General features: G+C 41.3%; 2 protein-coding genes across 2 annotated transcripts in view; one reads left to right on the forward strand and one right to left on the reverse strand.

Annotated features, from left to right (window-relative positions):
- IQGAP2 (IQ motif containing GTPase activating protein 2) overlaps nucleotides 1–24,100 on the reverse strand; it is a 103,187-nt gene that overhangs the window by 18,250 nt on the left and 60,837 nt on the right. Inside the window, exons 11-21 of the mRNA XM_086770617.1 lie at nucleotides 23,907–24,031; nucleotides 21,732–21,895; nucleotides 11,292–11,382; nucleotides 6,697–6,858; nucleotides 5,339–5,481; nucleotides 4,172–4,342; nucleotides 2,504–2,587; nucleotides 1,780–1,851; nucleotides 1,551–1,620; nucleotides 1,005–1,213; nucleotides 119–268 (exon numbers count right to left, since the gene is read on the reverse strand). Coding sequence (XP_086626743.1) covers nucleotides 119–268; nucleotides 1,005–1,213; nucleotides 1,551–1,620; nucleotides 1,780–1,851; nucleotides 2,504–2,587; nucleotides 4,172–4,342; nucleotides 5,339–5,481; nucleotides 6,697–6,858; nucleotides 11,292–11,382; nucleotides 21,732–21,895; nucleotides 23,907–24,031 — 1,441 coding nt within the window. The remainder of the gene's footprint in view (nucleotides 1–118; nucleotides 269–1,004; nucleotides 1,214–1,550; nucleotides 1,621–1,779; nucleotides 1,852–2,503; nucleotides 2,588–4,171; nucleotides 4,343–5,338; nucleotides 5,482–6,696; nucleotides 6,859–11,291; nucleotides 11,383–21,731; nucleotides 21,896–23,906; nucleotides 24,032–24,100) is intronic.
- F2RL2 (coagulation factor II thrombin receptor like 2) lies at nucleotides 13,327–17,622 on the forward strand. Its single transcript, XM_010121047.2, has 2 exons — nucleotides 13,327–13,534; nucleotides 15,216–17,622. The coding sequence occupies exons 1-2, from the start codon at nucleotides 13,477–13,479 to the stop codon at nucleotides 16,301–16,303; spliced, it is 1,146 nt and encodes a 381-aa protein (XP_010119349.1). The 5' UTR covers nucleotides 13,327–13,476; the 3' UTR covers nucleotides 16,304–17,622.

Here is a 24,100-nt window from a genome sequence, read left to right on the forward strand (position 1 = left end):
TGTTGCAGTCTGCATACTATGGAAATCTTTTTGTAATCACTACAAGAAAAGCAGGCAATATATTTCTAGTTTTTCTTTAGCAATTTGCTGCCACATTGATTTTTACTTTAAGATTTACCTGTAAAAGATAGAATAAATGTTGATAAGCCTCCAGTTTTTTTCTTCTCTCTTTACTCAAACCTTTGATACCCTGTTTGTCAACCATAACCATCTCTTCCAACTGACTTTTGCTCTTCTTGTTAAGTTTCTTACTGTGTAGTACCACATCCTGCAGGCAGATCATCAAAAGTCTAGATTATATACTCACAAAAAAGGCAAATTGGAAAAATTAACATTTTCCCAGGCATGTTAAGTGCAATATTCCTCCAAGGGCCTTTATTATCAACTTTGTATATTTTGCTGCTCTATTCACTAGCTAGTCTTTTGAACATCATTATTTTGTCACCAGTATGGCTTGCTAACGATGACTGTCTGGGAAACCTGATCTCAGACTCATTAATCATTTAGTTAACAGTCAACAAGGTCTCAAATATAATCAGAAGTCTACTCCATTCTACCACAGAAAAGATGCTTAAAATCTGCCAAGCAATTACTATTGTCTGCAAGCAGCAAACAGAGTGGCATTCAGTAGCAAACTGACATAACACTCAGGACAACAGAACAACCTCTACCACAAGGTATTTTGACAAGATTACTTAAGATACACAAAGAAAGTGCTTAATTTACCAGGAGTATTTTAACTAATTGAGGGTTACCAAGTGCTGGCACAGGTTGCTCCAAGAGGTTGTGAAGTCTCAACCCTTGGAGATATTCAAAAGCCACCTGGGCATGGCCCTGGGCAACCTGCTCTGGGTGGCCCTGTTTGAGCATGTGGGCTGGACCAGATGACCTCCAGAGGTCCCTTCCAGCCTTAACTGTGCTGTGATCATGTAATCCTGAACTCCTTCAACATGTGGAAGTGCTCAGAGCATGCTACCAAGGGAGCCTGAACAGAGCCTGCTGACCTGAAGAGTGATTCTGTTTTTCACCAGCAGTCCAATCTTTATATCCATTAAGTTCAAGTCCTTCTCCAGTTGTTGATTGGATCGAATTTTTGTAACCACTTCTTCCCTTAACCTTGTTACTTCTAGTTCTTCTTGAAAGTCTAAATCACTTTGGTCCAAGAGGTAGGCAAATTTGCGCAGGACAGTCAAGGGTGGATTTTCAGCACCAACTATAGTTGAAGTAAATAGGCTTATTAGTTGACATAATATTGAACCCCCCTAAAACCCTCAGAAAACTGATCACTGTGTAGAAAATTTTGAAACTGCAGAGAAATTTCATACCAGCTAGAGTAATATTTTTGTCATACTGTGTAAGTACGGCTATCAAAAATAGTTTCAACTGTAAACCAATTGGTTTACAACACTTGCACCTGCTTTTGAAGGTGAATAGGAGACTGAGAAATCCCCAGTGAAAGCTTTAAAAAAAAAAAAAAAAAGATTAAAAAATGACTGAACACAGTAACACACTTCTTCCCGAATATACAACATTGAACTGTTACCACTTACTTAGTGTTCTGTAGTCCTCCCTGGCTTTGTTTGCTCTGAGAAATGCTTGTATCTTCACAATTTCGTCATTCTGGAAGGGACCAAGATTAGGCAAAAGAATCTAGTTGTGACACTGCTCAGAAACACAATGCAGAACCTGCACCTTCTTTCCTGAGATTCCTCAAACTGCCATATAGTCACATTATCCTACTTCAATGCTTCACATTAAAAATGGAGAAAAAGGACTTACGTGATCCTTGAAGTATTGCAGCCGTTTCCTGTAAGCTCTCTTTGCTAGCCACATTTTGACCCATGACTGAATCTGAAAATTAAATGAAATTAAATAAAAACTTAACACACATGGCACGAACTGTTTTGTTTGTGTGTTTTAAACTCGCTTCTGACAGTTGTCTTCTGCAGGCATGCTGTTCTCACATGCTTGGAGCCATAGATGACGGTAGGAGACCAGTGATTCAATCGAGTGACCAGATTAATGGGCTTCAACTGAAATAGCAAGTTGAGTTCAAGGCTCTACTGCCCGTGTGTGGCATTATCTTTGGAAGTAATTTCCACCTTCAAGTCTCAGCTCTCAGTTGTAAACCTTCTCCTTTGGAGACAGGAGATCAATATCCCATCTGCGATCTATGATCTATTCATGACACAGTATCCCATTAGTATCTCAGAAAAGTGAACACTTTTCAGATAAGTTTGACAGCTTTTAATGAAATGATAGCACAATGTCAGCTCAAATGTTTTCTAATTTAGTATTATGGAGAGGGAAGCATAAGGAAATCTCTATTATAGAGCCACTCAAGTTCAGCAAAGCCTGATACAAGTCAAACACAGAGCTTTCAAGAAAAAATGTACTTAAGCTGTCAGATAACTTTCAACACCATGCAAATTTCTGGAGCAGGTGGTGGAGGACCAAGACAAGGGACAAAGCATACTCAGGCCCCAAAACAGTGGGCTCTTACCTTAACAACAGCAGCAACATTGCCTCGAAGCACCTTTAATCTGTCAACATAGCTTTTCCTTTGTTTGAATCCTTTCCAGAAAGCCTATTTTGTAAAAGGCAGGAGACCATTATTACTAATAAGAAACTAATATTTATTAAAACCTACATATATACACACACTAAAATCAATAACAGTGTTTATCTTGTAAAGAAAAACTGTCATTGTGGTAAAAAGCTAACTAAGGTGAAAGTAAGATTACCATTTTATTTTTAAGGTGGCCTGATAAATGTCATGTTGATTTTGGCCAACCTCAGCACAAAAACACTTTACTGTCCAATGCCATTTCCTTCCCTCCCCTGAAGCCATCCTTACTCTTATCACCAGTACACCCACATCCTTAGTGTCCCAGTCACTAGCTTCATCCCACAGAGGGAAGACTCAGAGCTCTTGCCCTTTACATCCAAAAGCTGCCCCTACCTAGCTGGGCCCCTATTATTCTTGGCCTGGCCTCCTTCCCAAGTCTCTGGTCTTCCAGAATCACTTGGGATCATCTTGTACCACAGATAATCTCAGTTCCCTCACTTGGCTCCCCCTTGGCTGGTTCAGAAGGAAACTCTTGACAAGGAACCCTAGGACAGGGACAGAGATATTCTCATTACCCTTTAACATATTTTGCCTTTCATCTCTATCCAGCTAGTGACACCAGCCTTGTCCTTTACTTGCTGTCTTTTCACAAGTAATTTCTATTTCAATGCCCATAGAAAACAGAGAATAATTTCATTTAAGCTACGTTTCTCCATATTTTTGAACCTCTTCACAGACCCTGAATTCCTTAAAGGACAATACAGTCCTTTACTGGCCTCAGATACCATGCCAGAAAATGAAAAGCCAATTCCAATGGTAGCTGCTAGTGATAAAGGTATTTATAATCATGAATTGTTAAATTAAGTTACTATAGACTAAAAAAAAAAAAAAACAAAAAAAACCCCACAAACCAAAAGAAAAAAACCAGTTGTACATTTTTCTGTAATTTGAAGCAGGGGCATTGATTGTTTTTCAAGACTAGAATAAATTGCTTCTAATAGGAGATGGTTATTTCACCATTTAAAACCATTGTGCATGCATTTGTCAGTGTTCACAGTCTCAGCAGAAAGTTTCCTTTATACTCCTTTCAGAGTTCAGGAAACTGAGGACATCCAAGAAATACTGCCCGTGTCCAAGAATACCAAGGCAGCTGCCACTCCCTACCCAGCTATGACTTCATGGAGCAGAAGTGGGGATAGTCTAGAAAGGAATGTATTTCTTAAGTCATGCTTTGCCAAGGAATTTTTCCTTCGATACTCAACAAATATCTTCTGATCTTGTACTGTGCATATTTAGGTATACCACGCAAAGCCCAGGTACCTCAGAATAAAGCCAGGGCTTCTGAGCTTCTCCCACTGAAGTGACTTAGACTGCAAGTGAATATGATCCATTCTTTTAAAACTGAGTATTTGCTATTTAAAAGCACAGTTACTCCAATGAGGACAAGAACATATTTGCAGGTGTAGAAGTTTGAACTGCTGCTAATGAAAACAGGGAGACAGCCCTATTTGAGAATTTTATCAGTGGTAGTGATCAGTCACATCACCTGTCACATGCAGAAAGTTGTCCAGGCTATGTTACCTTCTTATTCTAGAACAATACCTGTATTTTGATGGCAGATGGCTCCTGGTTTTGAAGGTATGCTTTCCTCTCCTGAAAATTTTTTCTGACTAAGAATCCCCTTGCTTGGGCTTGCAGCTGAACAATCAGATTTTCATTAGCAAGCCACAGCTGCTCTCGATTGTAATCTGCTGTAACTTGCCCAACAATGTTCTGTTAAGAAATAATGGAAAAAGGTCATTTAAAAGCAAAAAAAACCTCAAGCCAAAACCATCTTGGGATTTGGTCTGTATTCTCCCCATCATCCATACAGCTTATGTTCATCCTGTCCAAGCCCCTCTGACCTACCCCTAGATTTTAGCCAGTATCAAGGAAGAGCTACTTTGCTACCACTGAATTTTACATGAAGAGCAACAGAACTCCTTTCAAGCCTCAGTTATTCAGCTAGATATGCTATTTTGAATGGGTTTTTTTATACATTAGAAGAGTTCTGCTGTCCTAATACTTACAATATTTTTGTAGAAGTAATTTAGAAATACTAACGGAATCAGGGAGCTCTCTACAGAGAAGCACACTCAAGTACTCCTCCAGTCAGAATTTCAAAAGGAACTACACTGTGACTTAAGCTGTTTGTGCAGCAGAGTAAACCTGTAACCCAGATGGGCTGCATCAGCATTAAAAAAACAAATTGGACAGAAGCCTGTGTGATCTACTTAGTTTTAAGTTATATTTCACACTAATGCAAAACCTCTACAGCAAGGGAGTTTAAGTATCACATTCACCGTATTGAACCTGAAGATACAAGAATACTGTAAGATTATTAGATTTAAACATAAAACGGTGCTTCCCCCTGCCCCCAAATACATCATGAAATTCTTGTCATACATCAATGCAAAGTCCAAAAAAAATACAAAAGGATATGAAAGCAATCAGACTTTCCTCCACCAGTATCTGCTGGTGGCCGTTAAAAGGCATGCTGTAACTTCCAGTTAGGAAGTTCCTGAATCATTGCCAGACATCAGACAGGAGGCTGTGCTATCACTGTCCACTTAGACTTAAACTGCTGCTATTATCAGAAGCAGATACTGAACTAAAGTGATCTTCAGTCTCAGCCAGCACATTCTTCCCTTGATACTGCCATGTCTTGCTATCTCTCTGTCCAATGTTTATGCTGCATTTGCAATAAAAGCAAACATTTCAGCCACCTACCTGGATTTCTTCACCAGTTAACCATGAAGTTTTTGGTAGAACGCCTTCAGGGGCAACACAGGTACCTTCCTCAGTTTCCACATTGTAATAATAATCATACATGTTTTTCATCACAAGTATAATCCATGGACTTTCATTAGAATCTAAAAGCAATACATAACATCAGCACACATTTGTGCCCTGTTACGCTGATAAATTACAGCTCTCCCTACCCATTTCCTATCTCAACATTTGTTACAAAACCATTTTACATGTAAAGTTGCTATGTATCTTGGGCCAGTTTGTAGTAAGCATGTTTTCAAAATATCCTGTTACGTGGATCAAGATCATTCTTCTATAATGAAACAGCTATGAGGTTAGTACAGATCCACTGCCAGCTTCTCCAGACCCTAATGTGCCAAGTTAGTGCTTGCTCCTGAAGCAGCGTGTGCTCTGTCTTCCATCATCACTCCCATAAGTGGAACTGAGACTGTGTTTATAAAAATAAGTTGCTCTTGTCTTCTGGACAAATGCTGGCCTTATTGACACTCAGCTCACACAGGACGTTTCCTACATCCACATCATTGTCTTGTTTAGTGCTTTGGTAAACAAAGCTGTATCCTGACAGGCAGGAAAAGCCTCATTTCCTCATGGACAAAAGGCCCCAAGGTAAAGTCGATAAGGTCAAGTTGTGTAAAATGCCCTCTCAAAACTCATGTTGCAGGATAGAGCATGCCCATCTGCTGTAAGAAAGTGTACTACAATGATAGTAACATTTTTTTTTTAATTGTTAGCTAATCTTGGCTGCATTAGCTATGACCAGCTTGCAGCTCTAACATGACAAAACATCCCATTGTCTTGCTGTGGGCAGATTCTAGCCCCAACTTTTGCTGATCCCTGCTGCTCCGGCAATACACAAGGGACCATAAATGGGCCACAGACAGTTTAGCAGAGCCTGGTTTGACAGTAAATTGTAAGGCTGAAACGTGCAGCCTAACCCTTGTCTGCAACTGCTAACAGGGAAAAAGAAAAAAAAAAAAATCAGAGTAATATGGTTTTCTGAGAGGATGGACTTAGTCTATTGACCAGCCACAATGAAGGTGCCCTAAATTCACTCAGAGGCCAGTTTGATACTCTAGAAAGTCTTGGCTAGACTCTGGAAATAGCTATACTTGTTTCTCAGCACGTACTGTGGGGTCTGGATGATATATGCAACAGTCCAGCATCAAGTTGGGCAAGTATAACATTTCTCAAAAGACTTAAAACCAGCAACTGTCTTCCTCACTTTACAGTGATTTTAAGTAAGCCTTCTGTGCTAGTTTTCCACTTGCCTCAGTGATACAGACATGTGGAACTGTCCTATTCAGGAAGATTTTTACCTTCTCTAGCTTTCAGGTTCTTGGCTTCAGAGAGGTTCCTGAAGTAGTTTTCAGCACACTCAGGAATGACGCGTAATCCAAACTTGGACTGCAGTATCATCAGGATTGGCTGTGAATCGCCCTTCTCCAAGCTCTTGTTAATCATTGATGCTCCAACAGCCACTAGGATAAAATAATGACATAGAAAATTAACTGGTTTACACTCTATGTACCTGCACTCTAGCCTCCAGCAACTTTGATAATGGACTTCTAAGGCTGGCACACACAGAAAGCATGATATACACAGCAACTCAGTGCTTCACCCATTTGCAGCCTCCTTCATGCTTGTAAGGACAAGTATTTCAGAGAGCAGTAAGCTTATTAGACAGAAAGCGTGCACTCCGCCCAGGCTGGTATGCAGCCATAGCACAACTGAGAGCAGTCTGAGGGCATAGCTGCTCTCCCAACAGAGACACACCAGACGGCACCAGGGCAGGGGCCAAAGATGGCAGGTACCCCCCAAACTCAGCCTGCCCTAACAGATAGGCCATCATCTGCTGGTCACTTGGGAGCCTTCTAGAGATGCATGAACTCATTAGGTTACAAGATGTAAACCTTTACATTTAATTTTTACTGTACAAAACAGAAATAAAAACTGATTGCCTTGAGCAAAATCTAGCAGCATCCTAATCAAGATCACAAAGCGACCCTTCCTTGTCCTCACCCCCTAGGAGCTTGTTTAAAGCCAATGCAGTGAATTCATGCCCTTGAGTTTGCCAGAGATGCAGCTTTTGCTTCCAGAGCACATAAGTGCCCTGAGAGGTGATGCGGTGAATCATGTTCAAACTTTGTGGTTATATGATTTACCCATACTCCGATTCAGGACTTCCTAAGCGTCCTTTGCTTTGCGCAGGCCCCACCATCACGAAGGAGCTGATACCACCACACCTGACAGCACGCACCACTTCAGAGTGCCTTACGCTCTAGAGGTATATACTGCTTTAGAAACTGCTGCTCTGTTCTTTAATGGTGCTCCTTCACATCTAAATTCAAGATCCATGCACAGAGGGACAAGTGAATAGACATACGACTAGAACATATACATTATAGACTGGCTTAAGTGAACCTGGCTACCTTTGCATCCCACAGCTGCACTTCATGCTGCAACACCAAGCGCTTTTCCTCATCTTGTGTATATCCAGATCAATATAAAAAAGGTCCCTCCCACACTCGGTGCTCTGCCTACACAGCGCTGACCTGAAAGGTGCTCAGTGTCAGGAACCAACCTACAGGAGGCACTGAATGAAACTGAGCTAACAGGATCGCAGTTCAAGAGAAACAGTTTTTCTTTGTGGTTAGTTTGACTAAGGTGGAATGGGTAGCTTTGGCTAGATGGTTAATCTCCAAATACATTAGCAGCCAGCTGAAAAACAAACTGAACACACACCACCACTGTCTGGACTTCTACCAGATAGTATTCCTGCTATTTGTGCTTTGAAACAGACCCCTGCCAAGCACACATGTGCTCCCCATGAGACAGAAGATGACTTTGTACCACAGCTGTGGTATCGTGATGCCCAGGCATCCAGCCTCAGCAGCAAGGAAGGGGGGAAAAACGGGGAAGCCACACATTACCAGCTTGCTGCTACTGGCCCTACTCATAACACAGGTCCATGTGCCTTGTCAGCTGTGGGCACTAGTACCTGAATGCTTTTCTTCCTCCTTTTCATGCTGTAGTTATGGGTGCTGGAAGCTATTGTTATAAAGACAAAAGAGCACACAACCTAGCTAAGAATTGTTTCTGTAGGTCCCCTGCTGCCTGGCTTTTTCTCATCTTTTAATTAATTCTGCCTTTATTTTTGAAGGAAAATGTAATAAAAATATTTAGTAGGTAAAAAACCCAATTCAACATAAATTATTCCTTTCCATTGAAGTGCTATCAATTAACACTGCGGCTGTTGCTCTAAAGAAGGGCCATGTGAACCCTGAAGACTGTAAGCTAAATGGAGCTTCCCCATCCCCAACTGCAGCAGAACTGTGGGCTCCAGTCTGCTCCTGCAGCAGTTGGGATGCCAGTACCAGATCAGCCCTGTGAAGGGCTCTTTTCCACACCCATTCTCCCTTCAAACAGCTATGATATACCACGATGCAGCTGTCTGGTGTGATAAGGCTGAACTGTCAAACAAGGCCAAAGATCAGCTTTTTCCTGTAATATAGAACCTCTCATGACAGATCCTGCTTTGACAGATGGACTCTTCCCATGCAAGACTAATATTGGTATTAGTGTCTGTTCCTGAAGGCTACACAGCTGATATTTGACAAATCTCATTTTGTCCTCCACTTAGATAAGGAGTACAATGGTTGAGTTGATTCAAGAAGTGAAGCAAGGTGATGCAAACTGCACAGCAAATACCACAAAGATTTAGGAAGCGCACTAGAATTTACTGAACACGTCTTCCTAAATGGAGATAAAAGATACAGAATCCTTTACTGACAGAGTAGACAGTTGGTAAAAGCCTTTTAAAATTTTAATACTGTAGTATTTAATATTTATATAAAGCATAAAAAATAGTTTGAAAGGGATCAAGACTGTTTCAGTACAGCTGTCAGTACCTTCTCTTATTTTTCTTCTTATTTTATCGCCATTACTGCAGCAATGTCAAAAATACATTTTGTGCTGACTGAGAAATAAATCTTTGACTGCCTTGCAAAAGTTTTGGAGTGAGATGTGGGGAGTTGTTTGTCTTTCAAAAATAGCGTCTCTGAGGAAGATAAAAATAAAAGTTCTTTGTCAAGTTGAGATCAAGCTGAACTTTAAGTTTAGACTACATGAACACAACATGCTAACTTCCTGAGACAGGATGTGTTTGTTATAGGAAATATCAAGTTCTGTGCCTTGGGGAAATTTTAAATCTCAGTTTTTAGCTGCAAAACCTTAGAGCTTTTCTGAAGAATGTGCTATGCTGACACTGCTTCCTTTTAACCCAGAGGGCAGAGTACAGGAGATTAGTAGTTATTTCCACAAGTGAGTTGTTAAAACAGTTCTGCTGATCATACTTAACTGTGAAAAGCTATGTGTTTACTACAAACATAGATTACATGAAAAGATTCTACTACAACAACTAGTTCATGGATGGAGCAGTGGCCTATCATAAGCAACATTGCAGAGTATTGGTACGTGGATAATGCTGATTTTTCTGCAGGCCATTTATGAGATATACTCTTAATGCATTTACACCAGTGGACACAAATGAGAACTTTTCAAGTCACTTTTTAGCTTTAACTCATATCTGTCTACAAGCTATGTGTGTCCTTCCCTGCTCTGTGCTCAGATGCTTCCTCATGCCTCAGCGGCATTGATGGGAAGCCATTTTGCACTCCTGAGTACAAGAACTCTGCTGGGACAGTGTGTGTGTGTCTGACCTAGTCTCAGAAAATACAAGACACATGCTTTTCACTGCAGATGTGTGACCTACAAAAATACTTTGTGTCTTCAGTGTATCCAACTGGTTACATGAAGACTGTATTAATTGATTAAATAAATTCTAAAGTATCAATAATACTAAATGCAATGTTTCTGTGACAGGGATGGAAGATTTTGTAATAGCTAGCTCTGTGTGTTTTCTTCCACCCAGAACTCCCCTACTGACATAGCTCGCCAATAAATAAACGGGCTGCCACACTGACCTAACCAAGGCTGAGTGCAGCACTGCAGGAATGCACCGACTTCAGCAGTTGTATTCACAAGCTCTTCGGGTGCAAAAGGAGGCAACACTGACTCACCCGAAGCCAAGTCAAGCAGAAGGTGAACCAATACCCAATGCCAAGCTAACAGCCTCACTAGTCTGTGCTGGCCCCAGGCAGAGATGGATTAGGTTGAGAACGCCACAGTGCTCTCCAGTATGCCACATACACTTGCTTCTACATAACTTCCCAAAGTTTATTATGTATTATCAATATTTTTCTAAAATTACTATGTTCAATCCAAACTTTGACAGAAGGTGTTGAGCACATCCAGTACACAAAGCTCTGATAGGATAAGCCTCAGCATTTTCCCCACTGACTTCCTCCTCTTTACAGATTGGAACAGCATACCCTTCTCCAAAAAGGTCGAGTGCTCTTTTTGCACTACTTTTAAAGTTAATATACTCCTACTTTTTGTTTGTTAGCACTTAATAAAAGGCACGATAATGAAAGAGAAATAAGCAGAGTTGTAAGCATATAAGAATTTGCTCTTATAATATGCTTATATAAGACTAAAATCTTGATGCAAAATAAGCTCCTGAACAGTATATCCCTTCTCATTCACATATCCTTCTGTTTCAACAGCTGTATGAAGATACACTGGCACTAGAAATCTTGGTCATGATGTTAACCTGTATAACAAAATCCACTAAATTATTAGTCAAGCATTAAGGATTACCTCTTTAGATAAAGCAAATACCACCCTGCGGATCTAAGTCACCCTAATTTCAGTATGACAAATAAAATGCATGTTTCTTTTGAGGTATTTAAAGGGCTTCCACATTTACCTGAAGTGGAAAACTTCTATTACTAATTTCAGTTTTTCAAGACTAAGAAAAACAAGAGCAATGCAGATTCAGGTTAATGCTTACAGATTGCTGCTTCTTTTATATTGTTATTAGCATCACTGATTCCTTTTTGTATTTCATCCAGCCACAGAAGCGCTGATTCATCTTGGGATTCCTGGAAAAAGGATAGAGAAAAGTCTTGAAAAAATAGAATTATAACAAAAGTTGTCTGAACACACTGATAGAGCTCTGATACACAATCTGCCCTTGGACCCTGAAAATAATATGACTGCATAAAATCTGCAATAAAACGTGTTCATATGCTATTTACTAACTTTAATAAACTCCTGTTCAAATATAAAGCTCTGAAAGTTTTCATGTACAGAAGACACCATGCTGCTAAAGAGTAATAAAAATTTTGAGTGAAGCTAGAAACATTTTCCTTTCCATGATAAGTAGTCAAAATAATCTGAGTGTCAAATAAAACCACACATTGTCAGGCAGCACTGTGAAAGCAGCATAAAGAGCACAGAGAAGAAAGCTGCAGGAAGTTGGCTTTCTTTCAGAATCCCTTATTTGGAAAGGATCCACGTGTACACCTAAGTGCACATTACATTAGAAAATAACAGCAGAAGCTGATATAGAAAGACAGCTCAGGTTTAGTAATGATGACTTAGCTCAGGTGGCAAATGTTTCAGGAATTAAGCAGCAGAGCAGGTCTCACTTCTACAGGCTAGCAGTGTGTGGTATTAAATCCAAGTTAAAACAGAAGGTGCAGAAAAGTGGGGGCTCTGCATCCCCACTGATCAACCCTGCTCTGGCTGCCCAGGTTCACAGGTGAACCCACACTTCAGCTGAGAAAAGAGTGTTCTGGAGATAAAGTGACATTTAAAAACTAATCCAATAGGTGGGGGACAAAATTCGTTCTACAGAGGAAATAGGAGTGCCAGATCTATAATAGACTAATGATAAAATAAACTGGAATGTACTGATTTGATACAGATTTGGAGTACATACACACAAATATTTCAGGAAAAAAATCCCCAAAACTCTCTTAAGCTAAAACAGTGTGGACAAAGAACCAGCTTTGCAATGAATATCCCTGGTTTTGTGCCCAGCTCCAGGCAAAAAAATACACTAAATCTGTTATCCAGAGAAATTACGAAGAGAAAATAGGGTAAAAACCCGTAAAGACAGATTCTTCAGTTTGCATCACACATGTAAACAAGGTATCACAGTATCTAAATAAAATCAAGTGTCAGGCAATCACATGGCAGTGGACACACACTGCAAGTTTTTCTAACAAGAAACTTCGAGTTAACACTTGAGAGAGTGTATACTAAATTCCCAAACTGCAGCTGATGATTTTGCAAAAAGGATTGAGAAACTGAAAATAATTCCTTATCTGGTGTCCAGCTTTTACACATTAAATACAAGAACAGATACAAACACTGCTTTGGAGCCAAGTACAGCTTATGGCAAGCCTCACTGCTACATTGGAAGCCAGACTAAGACTTGGACTAGTTTTGTCTGCTGAAACAAGCCATTGTTATTTGGCATTTGAGGGAAGAAAGGAAAAAGAAAAAGCCAGGCAGAGAAAAAGGAAGGGATCAACAAAACAGCAGATGAAAATAGAGGAAAGGCTTTTGAGGCTGCAGGCTGTGAAGGGGTGGGAAGCGTCTGAGCCGAATCAGCAGCCGGATCGGAGGAGCATCAACAGCTAACAGTGGGTGGGTAGGGAGGCAGGAGGCAAAGCAGAGCACGGTTTTCTTAAGGCAGGTTTGTATACGTGGCTTGCTTTTCACCTTTGTGTTTCCTAAACTGAGATCACAGAGTTCAGCAACATGACATTTTGATCTGTGGATGAGACCCTTGAGGATTTACTAAACACACCATTTGATTTTTCCAGAAAACACCTTTTTACCCCAAATATCTCTATGCACAAATTCCAGTAGAACCTCCCATGTCGGCTTCAGGCTTGTGGTAAATTAAGGGTTAAATTGCTGTGGTAAAGTGATTTTATCTCTGTGTTGGGCAGTGGCTGCAACTGAGTCATGTGTGCATATTTGGATACGTCACACCCTCTTGCTGTAGTAGACAAAGAACAAACTAGCTCCTTACCATAAACCTCATGCCTACAGGATGTTTCTGGAGCACAGATAAATCGTTCTTTAGTCCCTTCCAGAGGGGAAAAAATCCCCCACAAAACGCCCGTTGAGATGAACTAGAACAGCATCACTGTTTGGCTAGCTAGATTTCACCTACGACAATGAAGATACTGGTTTTCACTGGACTGCTCTCTCTTACCTCCAGTCTTTTCACAACAGGTGAGTCCTCCTTTCTCTATCTATTTCATATTTTAGTCAATAACACAGGGGTTTTTTAAATAATGTTAGCACTTCACCAGCTTAAATGGATTGTACATGCATCATTACAGAAAACTATAGGAAGTCTCACTTAAGGTAGATTTTTATTTTTCCATTTCAGTGACACCTTACCTTCCCCCAGTCACCTTCTATAAGGTCTTTTATTTAAAGGGTCTTTCTGTGCTTACTGAAGATGCATCTTGTCTCTAGTGTTTCTGTAGTGATATGATAATCTTAAACCTGTAGAGTCTTGTTCTTTCTGCTTTAAAACTTTCAACAGAATTACAGCTTCACAGATGGTGCTATTAGAAGGAAATTCTCAGATAACTATCATGACAAAAATAATCAAAGGAAATGATCAAATAATCTCTTTTTTTTCTCACTAGAATTAAAGTGCTTTTCAAACCAAGCTCATTTTAAAAAGTCATTTTATATTCATAAAGAATATATGCATATACATGCACATATACATCTTTTAAAGAGTGACTAAAATTCATTTTCTGGATTAACCATCCAGAAAATTACTAAAAGGGATGCAGTCTATTAATTACAATTTCAAAATGTTCTACCAGTAAGTACTGATAAAGCTGTTTTCCATATTTTATTCCCGTATGGAAGGGTAAAAGAAAAATCCACAAGATTTCATCCAAATTCCTGTTTGCTTCTGAATTCCAGTTTCAAAATGCGTGCTCTAAGCTTTACACCAAGTCTTTTTGCATTAAACACAGCTAAGGAAGTTTTTAAATGACACAATTACACAACTGTTTATTTTGCAAAATCTATTTTGCAACACATGGTTTTGGAAAGTATTTTGAACACATTTGTGCTTCATCTAGAAATGTCAGTGTCTCTACAAAGTTCTCTAATAAAGACTGAGGAACAGGCATTAATAGAAGTGGCATCATTAGCTTTGCCCACATGCTAACAATACTTACTTACTGAAAATTTTCCTACTCCATGAGAAGTTTTATTCACTTACCAGTAAATTCAATCTAACATCAGCCCAAGCATTTGTTTTCAGTTCTCAAGACTAGTTGCCCTTCCTCACATATGAGAAGCTGAAAAGATCTGGTTTGCTTTAGTCAGAAATTGAAGAATAACATTAATTTGACATGTGAGACCAAAAAATTGAGGGTTATTTCAGTTTTTTACTTTGAAATTTTCAGCCTGTGTTAGACAAGATAGCGCTTTTTGCAGTCATGCATTTCACCCATGAAGTGACAAGGATACTATTGCTGTTTGCCTTGGAAATTCTGATCAAGCGTAGACCAAGGCTGCTGCTTACATGATGGTTTATCAACATTGCTACTACTGGGAAAAACCCTCTACAGGTGATAAACATTACGCAAGTGTCTGATAATTTTTACCAAAGATTACTGAAAACATGCAAAATGCAGAAAGGTCAGCTTAACACTAAATTAATGCTACATTTTCAAGGTTTGGTGTGAGATGACAAATAAAGCGAAGATTGTCCTTGAGAACATTTGATATGAACAGCCAAAGCAAAGGACAATGCCACCAAATCTTTTAAATGTACATTGCTTTTCGTATGGAGATGTTTACCCTTCTCTGTACCTGAAGGTGAATTATATTGCTAATCCAGGAGTTTGCCCTTTTTAACAATTTTAAACCTTTTTTAAAGCTTCAGAATTTTCTCTCAATGGCTCTGCAATTAAAACCGTGTCTCTTATCAAGACTTTCCGTGGAATTTCAGCAAGAGACTACGATTACATCCCCCCTTATGCTATAGAAGGGGAGACAACGACCATCCATATCGGAGAACACAAATGCTCTTCAAAAAAGTCAAATGACTCCACCTTAACAGAAGTGAACAACACCACACTGGAGTACCTGACCAGTTCTCTGAGCACCAAGCTAATACCCGCTGTCTACCTCAGTGCTGTTTTATTGGGTGTACCATCTAATGCCATCATTTTATGGATGCTGCTCTTCAGGATCCGGTCCGTGTGCACTGCCATCCTCTACACAAACTTGGCAGTTTCGGATCTGCTCTTTTGCATCATGCTGCCCTTCAAAATAGCGTACCACATCAATGGGAACAACTGGATTTTTGGGGAAATGATGTGTCGAACTACCACTGCGGTGTTTTATGGCAACATGTACTGCTCCATTCTGCTGCTCACGTGCATCAGTGTCAGCCGCTATGTGGCCATCGTTCACCCCTTCACCTACAAGAGCCTGCCGAAACGTGCCTATGCCATTGCAGTCTGTGCTGCTGTGTGGACCATTGTCTTCTTGTACATGCTCCCGCTTTGCATAATGCAGCAAAGCTATTACGTGAAACAACTGGACATCTATACTTGCCATGATGTGCACAACGCCTGTGAAACACTATCTTCCTTCCAGTTCTACTACTACGTTTCTTTAGCTATCTTCGGGTTTTTGATACCTCTTGCAACTATCGTTTTCTGCTATGTCTCAATTATACAAACACTCAAGACTCATGAATGGTTCTGGTATGTTAAAGTCAGCCTTTTGATCCTTACCATCTTTGCCATTTGCTTTGTGCCAAGCAATATTATCCTTATTATCCATCACATCAACTATTACTATCACAACACAGATGGGTTGTATTCTTTTTATCTAATTGCTTTATGCCTTAGCAGCTTAAATAGTTGTCTTGATCCTTTCCTTTATTTTCTGATGTCAAAAATTAGAAGTCAATCCAATATTTATCTAACAATGGTTAAAATATCCAGGGAAAATTAAGTTTAGTTCTATATTTATATTACTGGAATTATGATTTTGTATAGTATTAACCCAGGTGGCAACAAACCTCAGGTGCAACAATTAAACTTAAAAAACTAAGAAGTGTTAAAAACACAATCTTGGTAAAATTTACTTCCTTCCACACACCACACAAGGAATATCTTCAGAAATACAGTTCTCCAGCTCTACAGGTTTGTCACGTGTATTGCAACATCTGGTGTACCTAGATTCACGGAAGTGGCTGTGCACCTCCATTTCCTTCCGAGAAGATCACTTTCACAGCCACAGAGAAGAAACCAGAATATCAGTCACCACAGCCTCTGAACACCAGAAGATGAACTGATATCTGAACAGCACTTTTAGGCCCATTCATGATTTCTAAATACTTCAAATTAGGTCTCAGCCCACAATCACTGCAGGAACAGTGATGTGAAAACAAGTTTTTGGCCCAGTGGAAATGGGAACATGCAAAAGCACCTTCTACGTGCTCAGGAGCTGTCGAGCTTCGTGGAAGCTCCCTGTCACACAGCCAAGAGCAAATACTGCCCTGGATGTTGGAAATAAAGAGCCAGAGTCCCTGATGGTTCAAGAGACAGTAAATCTACTGTCATAGACAGGGAGCCTGATGCTTCCAAGGCAGCAGTTTCTGCGAGGCTGCTTGACCAGCTTTGCACTGGAGACTTGTTCTTCCACTTCATCAGCGTGCATGCTCCTCCACAGCCCATGGGGATTGCTGGGAGCCAACCCTTATCAGTGTGAATCCAGGCATGTATCATTCTTGCTTGGTAAGCAAAACAGGGAAGCTATTTTGTAGTATTCTCTATTTCCACATCCTCACAGGAAATACCTACAGTGTTACAAATACTGAAGCTAGTTATGATTGATTGTCTGCATTAATAAAGCAAAGGATCAGCTTTTACATTTAAAGAAACTCAAAAGATATATATATACTGAGTATAAGTTCCTACAAAATGAGCTCAGTGGTTGGCATTTGTAGTTTTAACTGTGATGAGAAGAAATATTTTACATAATTTTGATAATAGTATTGTAAAAAAAAAATACTTAAATAAAATAATTTGCACTGGAAAATGTCTTCAAGGAATTGGCAGCCTAGTAAGACTCCCTCTCTTCAATTTCTTCTGGCTCTTAATTTAAGTTTTAATCATGCCTTTCCCTCAACATGCACAAGAACAGATTTTAAAGATAACTTTAGAATAATCCAGATGTTATACAACTATTGTAAATACAAAAACTGTGAACCTAACTGTAAAACCTGTGTGCCTATCACTCAAAAAAAATAAAGCAGCACAGGGACTATTTCAGAGTTTGGCACATCTGCTTAACTTTCCAGGTATCCATAATACACTCCCTAAACACAGGGTTTCTCTTCACTGGGACCTGAATACACTTGGTTTGAAATGGCCTTGAGAATTGTTAGAAGCTGTGGTTTACGGTTACAAGAATACATAAATTCCAGGTGTGCATTTTCAATTTCAAGCAAGAAACAAGTATGTGTGACCTGTAACGAGTACTGGGAGATCTGTGTGCAGACTCTACTTCCCCAAACCACCACAGCGACAGGGACATGACAGCGGGCTGGTTAGAATAAGCGAGCAGATTTGACTCGTGTGTTTTTCCAGACACCGGGGAACACAGGAAGTTCACAGGCAGACCTATCTGATCCTTGTAAATCAAATACTTCCTTTTACCACAGCTCACTCTTAAAACATGCTAAATATAATTAAAGGCAGATCTACTTTATAAGCAGGGCTCAGAAAAAGTGAAGAATAGATAAACTTTAGATATTGCAATAGCTTTTCAATTTTGTTTGGATTTTTTCTTTTAAAGAAAGTTCAATCTAAATAATATCTTTACCTAAAGAATGGTGATGTCCATGCTATTGACCAGCACAGTAAGTCAGATTAATGCATGTGAGTTTCTTTTGGGAGCACATATAGTAGAGAGTCTTGCTCTGTTCATAAACAGGAGCAACAGAGGAGATGTTTTAAGTAGTTGTCTAAGGACTGCAAAAGCAAAATACCTCAGGAGAGAAAGGCCAGCAGAAGTCTCTAGGAACATCACAACTTTTTGGACAAGAAGATTTGAAAGAGACTGCACCTGGAGACACCTATTTGTTTCCTATCAGCATGTCCACACAGGGACAGGAGCACGCACCAGGTTTGCGGCTGAGGAGCGGCGGTGGCAGCAGGAGTGAGCTAGGGCAGGGCTGCTGCATGCCCGCGTGTGGGAGCCTGTGGGCCAGGGGTCTCTGCCTTGGGGACATCCCAGCTTGCCACACCTGCAGGAGGGGTCTGGCATGTCCCAAGTCAGCACTGCACGGCCAGTAGCTGCACAGATGGACACTCTTTGCCTGCAAATACAAAACCTGCCCCTTCCAAGACAGGTAAAAAGTAGTCAGCACGCACTAAACCCTCTTCAGCACACATGGCAAGAGAGGAGATCCAGGGCTCAGTGAAACATGCTCATGCTCAGAGGTGCATCCCGATGAAAAACAAGTCGGGCAAAAAGGCCAGGAGGCTGGCGTGGATGAGCAAGGAGCTCCTGGACCAACTGAAAGTGAAAAAGGAAGCCTATAGAGGGTGGAAGTGGGGACAGGTAGCCTGGGAGGACTACAAAGAGGCTGCGTGAGTGGCCAGGGATAAGGTAAGGAAGGCCAAAGCCCTGGCAGAACTGAATCTGGCCAGGGATATAAAATGTAACAGGAAGAGCTTTTATAGGTACGTAGGGGACAAAAGAAAGTCCAGGGTAAATGTAGGCCCCCTCCGGAAGGAAACTGGTGTCCTGGTTACCCAGGACATGGAGAAGGCTGAGGTTCTCAATGACTTTTTTGCCTCAGTCTTCACCGACAAGAGTTCCTGTCCCACCGCCCAAGCTGTAGAAGGTGCAAGCAGGGACTGCGAGAATGAAGAACTGCCCGTTGTACTTGAAGAGCAGCTTCGGGATCATCTGAGGAATCTGAAGGTGCACAAGTCCATGGGTCCTGATGAGATCCATCCGCGGGTCCTGAGGGAACTGGCGGATGAAGTTGCCAGGCCACTGGCCATCATATTTGAGAAGTTGTGGTGGTCTGGTGAGGTCCCCGATGACTGGAAGAGGGGAAACATAACCCCAATTTTTAAAAAGGGGAATAAGGAAGACCCAGGTAACTACAGGCCGGTCAGCCTCACCTCTGTGCCTGGCAAGGTCATGGAGCAGATTCTCCTGGAAACCATGCTAAGGCACATGGAGAGCAAGGAGGTGGTTGGTGACAGCCAACATGGCTTCACAAAGGGCAGATCGTGCCTGACCAAGTTGGTGGTCTTCTATGACGGGGTGACTGCATCGGTGGACAAGGGACGAGCAACTGACATCATCTACCTGGACTTGTGCAAAGCTTTTGACACTGTCCCGCACGACATCCTTCTCTCTAAACTAGAGAGACATGGGTTTGATGGACGGACCACTCGGTGGATAAGGACTTGGCTGGATGGCCACACTCAGAGAGTGGTGGTCAACGGCTCAATGTCCATGTGGAGACCGGTCACGAGTGGCGTCCCTCAGGGGTCCGTGCTGGGCCCAGCCCTGTTCAACATCTTTGTCGGCAACATGGACAGTGGGATAGAGTGCACCCTCAGCAGGTTCACCGACGACACCAAGTTGTGTGGTGCCGTCGACACGCTGGAAGGGAGGGATGCCATCCAGAGGGACCTTGACAGGCTGGAGAGGTGGGCCCGTGCCAACCTCATGAAGTTCAACCAGGCCAAGTGCAAGGTCTTGCACCTGGGTCATGGCAATCCCAGGCACAAATACAGGCTGGGCGGGGAATGGATTGAGAGCAGCCCTGAGGAGAAGGACTTGGGAGTGCTGGTGGATGAGAAGTTTAACATGAGCAGGCAATGCGCCCTTGCGGCTCAGAAGGCCAACCGCATCCTGGGCTGCATCAAGAGAAGCGTGGCCAGCAGGTCGAGGGAGGTGATTCTCCCCCTCTACTCTGCCCTGGTGAGACCCCACCTGGAGTGCTGTGTCCAGTTCTAGAGCCCCCAGCACAAGAAGGACATGGACCAGTTGGAGAAGGTCCAGAGGAGGGCCACGAAGATGATAAAAGGGCTGGAGCACCTCTCTTATGAGGACAGGCTGAGAGAGTTGGGGCTGTTCAGCCTGCAGAAGAGGAGGCTCCGGGGAGACCTGATAGCAGTCTTCCAGTACCTCAATGGGGCCTACAAGAAAGATGGGGAAAGGCTGTTTAGTAGGGCCTGTTGTGATAGGACGAGGGGTAATGGTTTTAAAATAGAGGGGGGTAGATTTAGATTAGAAATTAGGAAAAAATTTTTTACGATGCGAGTTATAGAACTCTGGAACAGGTTGCCCAGAGAGGTGGTGGAGGCCCCATCTCTGGAAACGTTCAAGGCCAGGCTGGATGAGGCTCTGAGCATCTGACCTAGTCAGGGATGTCCCTGCTCCTTGCAGGGGGGTTGGACTAGATGACCTTTGAAGGTCCTTTCCAACCCTAACCATTCTATGATTCTATGAAACCAGCCCTCACCTGGGTATGCAAGCAATTGAGACGTGCAAACACCTTTTGATTGCGGAAACACACCATTTCACAGCAGGTATCACAGGTGGGGTGGCAAGATATCTATAAGATACTTTTATAATTCAAAGTTCAGGGGCTTTCTCCAGCTGACCATATTAGTTTAGGAAGGCATTATGTGAAACACTGGACATTTTAAGTGCTGTGCTAGTAGTTTTAGCTAATCTTGTGTTCAGTCACATCCTGCAAGCTTTGTTTATGCTTCCCTGAGCTGTGATGCTAACCAGGGCACTGGTTTTGGGAAGCAGATAGCAATATCCTGCTGAGATAGGTTTAAACTAAAGACACATATAAGACAGCCAGCTTGTTGCACGATAAACTCCGAACAAAACTTACAAAACTCCACTGTTATAATTCAAGCAACGGAGACTCCTTGAAGCACTGCCCAGAGGTTTGTTAAGGAACACCATGACTCCCTGAGCATGACTGTGACTGCCTTCTGGCAAAAACCTCAATTCCCATCCATATTGTAACTACCTGCCTGACACAGTCTATAACTAGATCCTTGCACAAATTCATTACTACACCAGGGCCACTGCTGCCCACATTTTGTAATAGCTGCAGGAACCTAGCAGAATTAAAAATAAGCAAGGTTCTGTCAAGTCAGTAGTGACACACATGCAGAATTAGTATTAATACATTAAGAATTAATCCCCTTTGCCAGTTAGAGTAAGCTGTAGAGAAAAATTACTTAGTGTTGATTTGTTGTTACTGACTTATTTACAACCCCATTGTCACAGCTAATCCAAACATCAGGGGAACAGGACCGGTACACATGTGTAAGTGAAAAGAACTAGCTTTTCAGTTCTGACAAACAGCAACTGTTAAAGCTCTAACCTTGCATTTCTGTGCTTTGGCGTAGTGCAAAACGTCCTGATAATGTCTTGCATTTACCGATCTCACATCTTGCAGCTTGGCTGTGGGCAACAGTAGAGTTTCTAGAGTTTTCTCAGGATTTCCTTGGTCAATTGCTTCATTAATTTGGCCAATTGCAATGATTCCTATGAAACGGAAAAGTTAAAGACATACGTTATCAAAGAAATTTGAAACTTATCCAATACCATGTACAAACAAGGCAATAACATGAAGAACAGAAAAATCAAGTAACAAGAAGCAGAGGCAGCAACAGCAGCTGATTTAAAATTGGTTTTGCTCAAATACTTGTGTGAAGCTATTAAGTTGTATAGTTTTCTTTTCTGCCACAGTTACTGATCCATCTGAATCTACCTCTTCATAAAAATCAAATTTACTCACTGCTCACAGTGCTGAAAGACTTCTTTTCAAGTGACTTCAGACCAGATTATTTGAAACCCTGATTTGGACAAATACATACATACTGACCTTCCAGCTACAGCATTACATAGCAACTTAACCTCATTTCTTTAAATTTCACCTTAAGTAGTCTATCTGATAATGTCAACCTTATGAGAAATCACTTAATTGTTCAGACCAGTGGCACTCAGGACTTCAGTCAGCAAGTAACATGTATTTAAGAAAACCTCTAACTCATTTTCTTCAGGCTGGTCTCAACATTTAAAAATTAATTTCCTCCTGTTCCCAAATAGTGTTGAAATGCATTGCTCTGGGTACTTCCTCCCTAAAGCCACCTCAGAAGGGCAACAATGAAGGGCTCCCCCATCACCTGTGAGGGATGGCATACCTGCTGACAGCAGATCATCTCTCATCAAGTTTCTCCCGGAGGCATCACAGCTCATCTGTCAGGGTCACAGATCCACGCCCTCATAAATCTTTGAGAATGACCCACTCCAATTTTTCTGGGGTGATACCATGCAGACCTGCAGGCTTGCTTATGGAAAGAGAGGCCACCCTTCTTCCTCCCCTTTCTGCCCCAAATAACCATCCCCAGGCAGAGGCCAGTGTCACTGAAACCAAATGCAGCTATTTTAGTACTAAAGACTGACTCTTCTAATATAAGACCACCTTTCGCCTGTTTCAACTCCTAGTGACTGCAGACATTCAGACAAAAAAGTGATTATGTCAGTCAAATGAACTGCTCAGCATCCTGTCCTGCTGGAGGGCACACATTGTGAGCTAGTCACAAGGGTCCATGGCAACCATTTGAGTAGATTTAGGAAGCAACGATCCAGTCAGTTTTAGTATTTCTCTAATATAAAGTTTATCTTACCAGTATGAAACAGTAGCATGCATGACACTGATGGCAGTATGGGAAGGCCACGTGCACCATGCGTCAGTGCCACCCTGGCAACAGCCTGCGCCTTACAAAGGCACTCAAACTGTACTCCAGGCTGCTTCCCAAATGGCAAACAGTCTGAAAGTTGCCCTCTCCTTTCCTTGCTCCAGCAAATCAGGCATAACTTCATAGTCTCAAAGTGGAAAAAAAAAAAAAACCCCAAAAAACCCTGCACTTACATCTCCAGTGGAGAAACTTGGTCCTTTATAGTTTTTGGAACCCAAATGACCAAATATCACATTTAATATAACATCACCCTTTTAGGACAATGTAGTTACATTCAGCTTCAAAAATAAACTAAATCCATATATATTAGAAAAATTGGGCATAAGAAACTACTCACAGATAGGCAATTAAGTCACCTAAATAGAAAGCAGGACAGATAATTGCACTGCATAACTTCTTACCAACACCTTGTGAAAAATAAGGGCTTGGAAATAATTTAACATTTAAAAAACTCTTTTCCACAGGACACTGCCTGTAATTTCTTCCCCTATCTCCCAATATGCTCTTTGCTTCCAGTTTCTGCAAAATCTGCAAAGTGAGACCATCCAGCACAAATACTGAAGGATACTGCCAAGCGAGCAGAACCATGGCATTTGTAACTCTACAATATCTTTCAGCCAGCCAAAACATAACCAGGAATACTTCAAGGACATTTAAAGACCAATGGGCGTTCAAAATTATTTAATGCTCTTCTTTCTTGAATTGTGTCTGTACAAGGCCATTCAGCACAGAAACTTATGTACCAAGGACCAGACTATCATCTCTGCAGTCAATGTAGAGGAAGAATTACTTACTTTCATTTTCTTCTTGAATTTGCATATTAACCATGTAAATGCAGTTCTGGATATCATTCCAGCTTAAATAATCTTGGCCTTGAGATGAAGCCTCTGACTTAATAGACAACAGTGTATCAGCATAACTATAAGAAGACATAAAATACGTAAGTGTATTTCATGTACAAGATAATCTGCCATAAAGAATTAGTCAG

The sequence above is a fragment of the Chlamydotis macqueenii genome, chromosome Z, assembly GCF_036417535.1.
Source record: "Chlamydotis macqueenii isolate bChlMac1 chromosome Z, bChlMac1.mat, whole genome shotgun sequence".
NCBI lineage: Eukaryota > Metazoa > Chordata > Aves > Otidiformes > Otididae > Chlamydotis > Chlamydotis macqueenii.

What these genes read in the sequence shown, in the direction of transcription:
- F2RL2 (XM_010121047.2), top strand. Translation starts at nt 13,477, where the DNA reads ATGAAGATACTGGTTTTCACTGGACTGCTCTCTCTTACCTCCAGTCTT. An exon ending in CTCCAGTCTTTTCACAACAG is followed by an intron (nt 13,535 to 15,215) that starts GTGAGTCCTCCT and finishes CCTTTTTTAAAG; the next exon opens with CTTCAGAATTTTCTCTCAAT.